The sequence below is a fragment of the Oncorhynchus mykiss genome, chromosome 16, assembly GCF_057628025.1.
Source record: "Oncorhynchus mykiss isolate SJ-2025 chromosome 16, ASM5762802v1, whole genome shotgun sequence".
In the NCBI taxonomy this organism is placed as follows: Eukaryota; Metazoa; Chordata; class Actinopteri; order Salmoniformes; family Salmonidae; genus Oncorhynchus; species Oncorhynchus mykiss.
In genome coordinates this window covers 3,457,501-3,468,895 of record NC_143037.1, presented here as the reverse complement: position 1 = coordinate 3,468,895, position 11,395 = coordinate 3,457,501, and the positions used below count along the sequence as shown (strand labels likewise).

The window sequence follows — 11,395 nt, the reverse complement described above, 5'->3', positions numbered from 1 at the left end:
TCTAAAGTGTATTGGAGATCATTCGACATGTAACGTGCAAAAAACTATAAGCAGATCTACCTCACTAAGTAGAGACGGAAGGGATTTACAGAGTTAGCAGTGTCTGATACCGGGTCTGGTATCTCCCACGTCTTATGTTGACAATGAAGTTGGCTTTGGGGGTGACCAGTGAAATATACCTGCTGGAGCGCATGCTACGGGTGGGTGCTGCTATGGTGACCAGTGAGCTGAGATAAGGCAGAGCTTTACCTAGCAAAGATTTATAGATGACCTGGAGCCAGTGGGTTTGGTGACGAATATGAAGCGAGGTCCAGCCAACGAGAGCATGCAGGTTGCAGTGGTGGGTAGTATATGGGGCTTTGGTGACAAAATGGATGGCACTGTGATATTCTGCATCCAATTTGCTGAGTAGAGTGAAGGAGGCTATTTTGTAAATGACATCGCTGAAGTCAAGGATCGGCAGTATGGTCAGTTTTACGAGGGTATGTTTGGCAGCATGAGTGAAGGATACTTTGTTGTGAAATAGGATGCCGAGTCTAGATTTAATTTTGGATTGCAGATGCTTAATGTGAGTCTGAAAGGAGAGTTTACAGTCTAACCAGAAACCTAGGTATTTGTAGTTGTCCACGTATTCTAAGTCAGAACTGTCCAGAGTAGTGATGCTGGACCATTTGTGATGTTTATGGGACATATTGGAGTGCCAACAGAAGAAGCTCGTCAAAGGTAAGGCATGAGTTATATTTTTATTTATACGTTTTGTGTTGCACCTGCAGGGTTGAAATATATTTTGTTTATGGAGGTGATATCCTCAGATAATAGCATCGTTTGCTTTCGCCGAAAAGCCTTTTTGAAATCTGACATGTTGGCTGGATTCACAACACGTGTAGCTTTAATTTGGTATCTTACATGTGTGATTTCATGAAAATTAGATTTTTATAGGAATTTATTTGAATTTGGCGCTCTGCATTTTCTCCCGCTTTTGGCCAAGTGGGACGCTACCGTCCCACATATCCCAGCGAGGTTAAGCAAATTAGGGATCAGTGCCTTGCTCAGTGCCTACTAGGTAGAGTGGAGGGATGGGCTTAGCCTACTAGGTAGAGTGGAGGGATGGGCTTAGCCTACTAGGTAGAGTGGAGGGATGGACTTAGCCTACTAGGTAGAGTTGACGGGCTTAGCCTACTAGGTAGAGTTGATGGGCTCAGTCTCCTAGATAGAGTGGATGGGCTCAGTCTCCTAGGTAGAGTGGATGGGCTCAGTCTCCTAGGTAGAGTGGATGGGCTCAGTCTCCTAGGTAGAGTGGATGGGCTCAGTCTCCTAGGTAGAGTGGATTGGCTCAGTCTCCTAGGTAGAGTGGATGGGCTCAGTCTCCTAGGTAGAGTGGATGGGCTCAGTCTCCTAGGTAGAGTGGATGGGCTCAGTCTCCTAGGTAGAGTGGATGGGCTCAGTCTCCTAGGTAGAGTGGATGGGCTCAGTCTCCTAGGTAGAGTGGATGGGCTCAGTCTCCTAGGTAGAGTGGATGGGCTCAGTCTCCTAGGTAGAGTGGATGGGCTCAGTCTCCTAGGTAGAGTGGATGGGCTCAGTCTCCTAGGTAGAGTGGATGGGCTCAGTCTCCTAGGTAGAGTAGATGGGCTCAGTCTCCTAGGTAGAGTGGATGGGATCAGTCTCCTAGGTAGAGTGGATGGGCTCAGTCTCCTAGGTAGAGTGGATGGGCTCAGTCTCCTAGGTAGAGTCAATAGACTCAGTCTCCTAGGTAGAGTGTAGGGATGGGCTCAGTCTCCTAATCCCCAGCATTATGGTTGTAATGGTTTTGGTGGCTGCATTTTTCTCAGCCAATGTATACCAGCCTGTTGTTGTATAGGATTTCCAAGTGTGGGATGTTTCCCCTGCTTCTCCACTGTGGGGGGACTGGGAGGACGAGAGCTAGGAGGGGGTCGACTGGGTTGGGGACTGGGAGGACGAGAGATGGGAGGGGGTCGACTGGGATGGGGACTGGGAGGACGAGAGATGGGAGGGGGTCGACTGGGATGGGGACTGGGAGGACGAGAGCTAGGAGGGGGTTCTACTGGGATGGGGACTGGGAGGACGAGAGCTAGGAGGGGGTCGACTGGGATGGGGACTGGGAGGACGAGAGATGGGAGGGGGTCGACTGGGATGGGGACTGGGAGGACGAGAGATGGGAGGGGGTCGACTGGGATGGGGACTGGGAGGACGAGAGATGGGAGGGGGTTCGACTGGGATGGGGACTGAGAGGACGAGAGCTAGGAGGGGGTCGACTGGGATGGGGACTGGGAGGACTAGAGCTAGGAGGGTGTCGACTGGGATGGAGACTGGGAGGAGGAGAGCTAGGAGGGGGTCGACTGGGAGGGGGACTGGGAGGAAGAGAGCTAGGAGGGGGTCGACTGGGATGGGGACTGGGAGGAGGAGAGCTAGGAGGGGGTCTACTGGGTTGGGGACTGGTAGGAAGAGAGCTAGGAGGGGTTCTGCTCGGACAGGGCCTGGGAGGAGGAGAGCTAGGAGGGGGTCGACTGGGATGGGGACTGGGAGGTGGAGAGCTAGGAGGGGATCGACTGGGATGGGGACTGGGAGGAGGAGAGCTAGGAGGGGGTCTACTAGGTTGGGGACTGGGAGGAAGAGAGCTAGGAGGGGTTCTGCTCGGACTGGGCCTGGGAGGAGGAGAGCTATGAGGGGGTTCTACTGGGATGGGTACTGGGAGGAGGAGAGCTAGGAGGGAGTCTACTGGGACTGAGACTGAGATGTTAGCTAGGAGGGATTCTACTGGGATTTTGACTGGGAGGAGGAGAGCTAGGATGGGGTCTACCGGGACTGGGACTGGGAGGAGGAGAGCTAGGAGGGGGTCTGCTCGGACTGGGACTGGGAGGAGGAGAGCTAGGAGGTGGTTCTACTGGGATGGTGACTGGTGGTGAGACTAATAGGAGGGGCTCTTCTGGGGCTGGGAGGATGGGGGTGGGACTAACAGGAGGGGGGTCTTCTAGGTCTGAAGCGGGAAGGAGGAGGTCTCCTCTGAAACACTATCTGAGCACTGGGGTCCCAGGAGTAGGAGTTCTCCTCAGAACCACTATCTGAGCACTGGGTCCCAGGAGGAGGAGGTCTCCCCAGATCTACTATCTGAGCACTGGGTCCCAGGAGGATTAGGTCTCCTCAGAACCACTATCTGAGCACTGGGTCCCAGTAGGAGGAGGTCTCCTCAGAACCACTATCTGAGCACTGGGTCCCAGGAGGAGTAGGGTGCTCAACTCCTGTTCGCTGTGGTCCACCACTGGTACCCCGTTCACCTCCACCAATCTAGAAGAGATGCACACACACAGGTTAAGCCTTATACACAGATAGTTCACAAACACTCCTTCTGCATCTAGTTTATTACAGTATTACAATTTACCATCTGACCTGACAACCTGTAACCACAATCACCTGACTCACCTTCTCTGCTGGCAGCAGTGCCTAAACATGGTCATTTAAGTCGTGGTTGAGACAGTTTTTTTAGTTATGGTTGGGACATGTTTTTAGTCATGATTCTGGACAGGTTTATAGTCATGGTTGAGACAGGTTTATAGTCGTGGTTGAGACAGTTTTTAGTCATGATTCTGGGCAGGTTTATAGTCATGGTTGGGACAGGTTTATAGTCATGATTCTGGGCAGGTTTATAGTCATGGTTGGGACATGTTTTTAGTCATGATTCTGGGCAGGTTTTTAGTCATGGTCGGGACAGGTTTATAGTCATGGTTGGGACAGGTTTATAGTCGTGGTTGAGACAGTTTTTAGTCATGATTCTGGGCAGGTTTATAGTCATGGTTGGGACATGTTTTTAGTCATGATTCTGGGCAGGTTTTTAGTCATGGTTGGGACAGGTTTATAGTCGTGGTTGAGACAGTTATTTAGTCATGATTCTGGGCAGGTTTATAGTCATGGTGGGGGTGGCAGCATCATGTTGTGGCGGTGGCAGCATCATGTTGTGGGGGTGGCAGCATCATGTTGTGGGGGTGGCAGCATCTGGGCAGGTTTATAGTCATGGTTGGGACAGGTTTATAGTCATGATTCTGGACAGGTTTATAGTCATGGTTGGGACAGGTTTATAGTCATGATTCTGGACAGGTTTATAGTCATGGTTGGGACAGGTTTATAGTCATGATTCTGGACAGGTTTATAGTCATGGTTGGGACAGGTTTATAGTCATGGTCGGGACAGATTTATAGTCATGGTTGGGACAGGTTTATAGTCATGGTCGGGACAGGTTTATAGTCATGGTCGGGACAGATTTATAGTCATGGTTGGGACAGGTTTATAGTCATGATTCTGGACAGGTTTATAGTCATGGTTGGGACAGGTTTATAGTCAGGACAGGTTTTTAGTCATGTCAGGACAGGTTTATAGTCAGGACAGGTTTTTAATCATGGTCAGGACAGGTTTATAGTCATGGTCTGGACAGGTTTTTAATCATGTCAGGACAGGTTTTTAGTCATGTCAGGACAGGTTTATAGTCATGGTCAGGACAGGTTTTTAGTCATGGTCAGGACAGGTTTTTAATCATGTCAGGACAGGTTTATGATCATAGTCATGACAGGTTTATAGTCAGGACAGGTCTTTAGTCATGGTCAGGACAGGTTTTTAGTCATGTCAGGACAGGTTTATGATCATAGTCAGGACAGGTTTATAGTCAGGACAGGTTTTTAGTCATGGTCAGGACAGGTTTATAGTCATGTCAGGACAGGTTTATGATCATGGTCAGGACAGGTTTATGATCATGGTCAGGATATGTTTTTAATCATGTCAGGACAAGTTTATGATCATAGTCAGGACAGGTTTATAGTCAGGACAGGTTTATAGTCATGGTCAGGACAGGTTTATAGTCAGAAGATACAGTTGAAGTCTGAAGTTTACATACACTTAAGTTGAAGTCACTAAATCTCATTTTTCAACCACTCCACAAATTTCCTGTTAACTGTACTTTTGGCAAGCCGGTTAGGACATCCACTTTTTGCATAATTTTTCCAACAATTGTTTATACAGATTATTTCACTTATAATTCACTGTATCACAATTCTAGTGGGTCAGAAGTTTACATACACTAAGTTGACTGTGCATTTAAACAGCTTGGAAAATTCCAGAAAATGATGTCATGGCTTTAGAAACTTCTGATAGGCTAATTGAATACATTTGAGTCAATTGGAGGTGTACCTGTGGATGTATTTCAAGGCCGACCTTCAAACTCAGTACCTCTTTGCTTAAAATCATGGTCAAATCAAAAGAAATCAGCCAAGACCTCAGAAAAAAACATTGCAGAACTCTACAAGTCTCGTTAATCCTTGGGAGCAATTTCCAAACGCCTGAAGGTACCACGTTCATCTGTGCAAACAATAGTACACAAGTGTAAACACCATGGGACCACGCAGCCGTCATACCGCTCAGGAAGGAGATGCGTTTTGTCTCCTAGAGATGAACGTACTTTGGTGTGAAAAGTGCAAATCAATCAGAGAACAACAGCAAAGGACCTTGTGAAGATGCTGGAGGAAACAGGTACAAAAGTATCTATATCCACAGTAAAACAAGTCCTAGATCGACATAACCTGAAAAGCCGCTCAGCAAGGAAGAAGCCACTGCTTCAAAACCATCATTAAAAAGCCAGACTACGGTTTGCAACTGCACATAGGTACAAAGATGGTACTTAATGACCATTGTTATGTTTGGAGGAAAAAGAGAGATGCTTGCAAGCCAAAGAACATCATTCAAACGGTGAAGCACGGCGGTGGCAGCATCATGTTGTGGGGGTGGCAGCATCATGTTGTGGGGGTGGCAGCATCATGTTGTGGCGGTGGCAGCATCATGTTGTGGGGGTGGCAGCATCATGTTGTGGGGGTGGCAGCATCATGTTGTGGGGGTGGCAGCATCATGTTGTGGGGGTGGCAGCATCATGTTGTGGGGGTGGCAGCATCATGTTGTGGGGGTGCTTTGCTGCAGGAGGGACTGGTGCACTTAAAAAAATAGATGGCATCATGAGGGTGGAAAATGATGTGGATATACTGAAGCAACATCTCAAGACCTCCGTCAGGAAGTTAATGCTTGGTCACAAATGGGTCTTCCAAATGGACAATGACCCCAAGCATACTTCCAAAGTTGTGGCAAAATGGCTTTAAGGACAACAAAGTCAAGGTATTGGAGTGGCAATCACAAAGCCCTGACCTCAATCCCATAGAACATATGTGGGCAGAACTGAAAAAGTGTGTGTGAGCAAGGAGTCCAACAAACCTGACTCAGTTACACTGGCTCTGTCAGGAGGAATGGGTCAAAATTCACCCAACTTATTGTGGGAAGCTTGTGGAAGGCTACCCGAAAAGTTTGACCCAAGTTATTAAACCATTTAAAGGCAATGCTACCAAATACTAATTGAGTGTATGTAAACTTCTGACCCACTGGGAATGTGATGAAAGAAATAAAAGCTAAAATGAATCATTCCCTCCACTATTATTTTGACATTTCACATTCTTAAAATAAAGTGGTGATCCTAACTGACCTAAAACAGGGAATTTTTACTGGGATTAAATGTCAGGAATTGTGAAGAACTGAGTATAAATGTATTTGGCTAAGGTGTATGCAAACTTCCGACTTGAACTGTCAAACAACCGGTAAAACAGACTGGTTAGATTACTCTGACTTTCAGATTCAAATCGATCCAAATCTCTCACCTCTGTAACTGGCACAGTTCTCTCATTCTCACTGCAGGTAACTGGCACTGTTCTCTCAATCTCACTGCAGGTAACTGGCACAGTTATCTCATTCTCACTGCAGGTAACTGGCACAGTTCTCTCATTCTCACTGCAGGTAACTGGCACAGTTCTCTCATTCTCACTGCAGGTAACTGGCACAGTTCTCTCATTCTCACTGCAGGTAACTGGCACAGTTCTCTCATTCTCACTGCAGGTAACTGGCACAGTTCTCTCATTCTCACTGCAGGTAACTGGCACTGTTCTCTCATTCTCACTGCAGGTAACTGGCACTGTTCTCTCATTCTCACTGCAGGTAACTGGCACAGTTCTCTCATTCTCACTGCAGGTAACTGGCACAGTTCTCTCATTCTCACTGCAGGTAACTGGCACTGTTCTCTCATTCTCACTGCAGGTAACTGGCACAGTTCTCTCATTCTCACTGCAGGTAACTGGCACAGTTCTCTCATTCTCACTGCAGGTAACTGGCACAGTTCTCTCATTCTCACTGCAGGTAACTGGCACAGTTCTCTCATTCTCACTGCAGGTAACTGGCACAGTTCTCTCATTCTCACTGCAGGTAACTGGCACAGTTCTCTCATTCTCACTGCAGGTAACTGGCACAGTTCTCTCATTCTCACTGCAGGTAACTGGCACAGTTCTCTCATTCTCACTGCAGGTAACTGGCACAGTTCTCTCATTCTCACTGCGGGTAACTGGCACAGTTCTCTCATTCTCACTGCGGGTAACTGACACAACTCTGTATACAGGTATAGGCAGAACCTGCACCGACCCATCAATAGTAATTAGACATGGCACAAGAAATAACAAAATACTTTGTTATTAAAACTAATTAAAGAGTAATGAAACATTAAAAACATCAGTTTAAACGCATAAATCCCAGGTCATTAAATATTCCCTTCGTTAACTTTTATTTATAGAACGTCTTGTAAAAAAAAAAAACTAGAAAAGGGGGCTGGAAACAAATGAGGCTTTATATTTTTACACTGACTGTGAAAAGATAATTGGCAGAAAATGCTGAGCTCAGCGGGCCAAACATGCAGTAATGTTCAAAGACTTCTCTCGGCTTCTCTCTGTGGGCCTCTGTGGTTGTCTCTGTACTGTCTTGCAGGCTCCTGTCTCGTAGCTACTCAGGGCAATCAGTTCAAAGTGAGAGAGCCGCTTCTCATGACGTCAGTCAGACAGCTTAAGGAGCTGTGTGTGTGTGTGTGTGTGTCACCCTAGTAATAAAACAATAGCCTAACTAATTGCGTGACTGCGTGTTATTCTTGTTTTATCTTGTCCTCCGTTCTGCTTAAACATTCCATAGTTCAGCTCTACATTACAGTGGTTTCCTGTTATGGGCCCTGTCTGTCAGGGGTTTCCATAGTTACAGGGAGGAGGAAGGGGAAAGTAAGGCAGTGGAGGAAGATGAGATGTGAAATGCCAAACACTTCACAACACCGCTCCCAAACTGGAAACTCTGATGTGGATCTCTGACTTGTTAAATACAGAGCAAAACAGTGTGTTTGTCCTTCAGAATGATGGCGGTGCCCAGTTGCAACATTGCAAAGTGTTTCATGATTAGGGAAAGGTTGGTTGGGGTCCATTTCATTTGGAATTGAAGTTTCACTTCACTTCTTGTATTGACAGAATTGAAACGGAATTGACCATATTAGCCCTAACCCTGGCGTATCGAAAACTGTATACCGGGGCTCTTCAGCCAAAACACTTCCAGGACCAGAGCTGAAGAGTCCTGCTCTATACAGTCCAACCGGGGCTCTTCAGCCAAAACACTTCAAGGCCAAAACACTTCCAGGACAAGAGCTGAAGAGTCCTGCTCTACACAGTCCATCCCTATGTTGGTATCTAAGGTGTCCTGCTCTATATAGTCCATCCCTATGTTGGTATCTAAGGTGTCCTGCCCTACACAGTCCATCCCTATGTTGGTATCTAAGGTGTCATGCTCTATGTTGGTATCTAAGGTGTCCTGTTTAGTATATTTACCTGTTAGTGTATGGTACAGTATAATACAGGGTATTTACAATTGGCTCATTCATCCCCCTCCTCCTCTCCCCTGTAACTATTCCCCAGGTTGAGGCTGTAAATGAGAATGTGTTCTCAGTCAACATACCTGGTAAAATAACAGTAAAATAAAATAAAAATGTACCTGTCCTCCAGACAGAGGGGTGAATGTGAGTTGTCCACCTGTATCACCACCAGTCCTCTGTCCTGTGAGAGTTGGAAGGTGAATCCATACCGCCCATCTTTCCCACGGCTCTCCTGGACAACCAGTAGCATGGCAGGACACTGGGGAGTGACCAGTTGGCCCAGGGTAGAACACTTCCTCTGGTGAGACTGGGACTGGAGGGATCTCTCCTGGAAATACAGAACACGGGCGGACAGACAGACAGACAGGCGGACAGATGCACGTGAACTCAGGTGTCTGTATTTTGCCTCTTAAATATCATCTATAACTAGCAGCACCATATCACCAGATAACATTCTGAGTATGTTGTCTATCAGCACCATATCACCAGGTAACATTCTGAGTATGTTGTCTATTACTAACAGCACCATATCACCAGGTAACATTCTGAGTATGTTGTCTAACAGCACCATATCACCAGGTAACATTCTGAGTATGTTGTCTATCACTAGTAGCACCATATCACCAGGTAACATTCTGAGTATGTTGTCTATCACTAGTAGCACCATATCACCAGGTCATTCTGAGTATGTTGTCTAGCAGCACCATATCACCAGGTAACAATCTGAGTATGTTGTCTATCACTAGCAGCACCATATATCCAGGCAACATTCTGAGTATGTTGTCTAGCAGCACCATATCACCAGGTAACATTCTGAGTATGTTGTCTATCAGCACCATATCACCAGGTAACATTCTGAGTATGTTGTCTAGCAGCACCATATCACCAGGTATCATTCTGAGTATGTTGTCTATCACTAGCAGCACCATATCACCAGGTAATATTCTGAGTATGTTGTCTATCAGCACCATATCACCAGGTCATTCTGACTATGTTGTCTATCAGCACCATATCACCAGGTAACATTCTGAGTATGTTGTCTATCACTAACAGCACCATATCACCAGATAACATTCTGAGTATGTTGTCTATCACTAGCAGCACCATATCACCAGGTAACATTCTGAGTATGTTGTCTATCATTAGTAGCACCATATCACCAGGTCATTCTGAGTATGTTGTCTAGCAGCACCATATCACCAGGTAACATTCTGAGTATGTTGTCTATCACTAGCAGCACCATATCACCAGGTAACATTCTGAGTATGTTGTCTAGCAGCACCATATCACCAGGTAACATTCTGAGTATGTTGTCTATCAGCACCATATCACCAGGTAACATTCTGAGTATGTTGTCTATCAGCATCATATCACCAGGTAACATTCTGAGTATGTTGTCTAGCAGCACCATATCACCAGGTATCATTCTGAGTATGTTGTCTATCACTAGCAGCACCATATCACCAGGTCATTCTGACTATGTTGTCTATCAGCACCATATCACCAGGTAACATTCTGAGTATGGTGTCTAGCATCACCATATCACCAGGTAACATTCTGAGTATGTTGTCTATCACTAGCAGCACCATATCACCAGGTAACATTCTGAATATGTTGTCTAGCAGCACCATATCACCAGGTCATTCTGAGTATGTTGTTTATCACCACCATATCACCAGGTAACATTCTGAGTATGTTGTCTATCACTAACAGCACCATATCACCAGGTAACATTCTGAGTATGTTATCTATAACTAGCAGCACCATATCACCAGGTATCATTCTGAGTATGTTGTCTAGCAGCACCATATCACCAGGTAACAATCTGAGTATGTCATCTATAACTAGCAGCACCATATCACCAGGTAACATTCTGATTATGTTGTCAAACAGCACCATATCACCAGGTAACATTCTGAGTATGTTATCTATAACTAGCAGCACCATATCACCAGGTAACATTCTGAGTATGTTGTCTAACAGCACCATATCACCAGGTAACATTCTGAGTATGTTGTCTATCACTAACAGCACCATATCACCAGGTAACATTCTGAGTGTGTTGTCTATCACTAGCAGCACCATATCACCAGGTAACAATCTGAGTGTGTTGTCTAACAGCACCATATCACCAAATAACATTCAGAGTATGTTGTCTAACAGCACCATATCACCAGGTAACATTCTGAGTATGTTGTCTATCACTAACAGCACCATATCACCAGGTAACATTCTGAGTATGTTGTCTATCACTAGCAGCACCATATCACCAGTTAACATTCTGAGTATGTTGTCTATCACTAGCAGCACCATATCACCAGGTAACATTCTGAGTGTGTTGTCTATCACTAACAGCACCATATCACCAGGTAACATTCTGAGTCTGTTGTCTATTACTAACAGCACCATATTACCAGGTAACATTCTGAGTGTGTTGTCTATCACTAACAGCTCCAAATCACCAGGTAACATTCTGAGTATGTTGTCTATAAGCACCATATCACCAGGTAACATTCTGAGTAGGTTGTCTATCACTAACAGCACCATATCACCAGGTAACATTCTGAGTCTGTTGTCTAGCAGCACCATATCCCCAGGTAACATTCTGAGTGTGTTGTCTATCACTAA

At 45.8% G+C, this 11,395-nt stretch overlaps 1 protein-coding gene across 1 annotated transcript in view; it reads right to left on the bottom strand.

Annotated features, from left to right (window-relative positions):
- Nucleotides 1-754: 754 nt before the first annotated feature.
- The window catches only part of LOC118939498 (uncharacterized), a 109,657-nt gene continuing 99,016 nt past the window's right edge, over nucleotides 755-11,395 (bottom strand). Inside the window, exons 13-14 of the mRNA XM_036945979.2 lie at nucleotides 8,887-9,095; nucleotides 755-3,303 (exon numbers count right to left, since the gene is read on the bottom strand). Of these exons, the coding sequence (XP_036801874.2) occupies nucleotides 3,150-3,303; nucleotides 8,887-9,095 (363 nt within the window). The 3' untranslated portion in view covers nucleotides 755-3,149. The remainder of the gene's footprint in view (nucleotides 3,304-8,886; nucleotides 9,096-11,395) is intronic.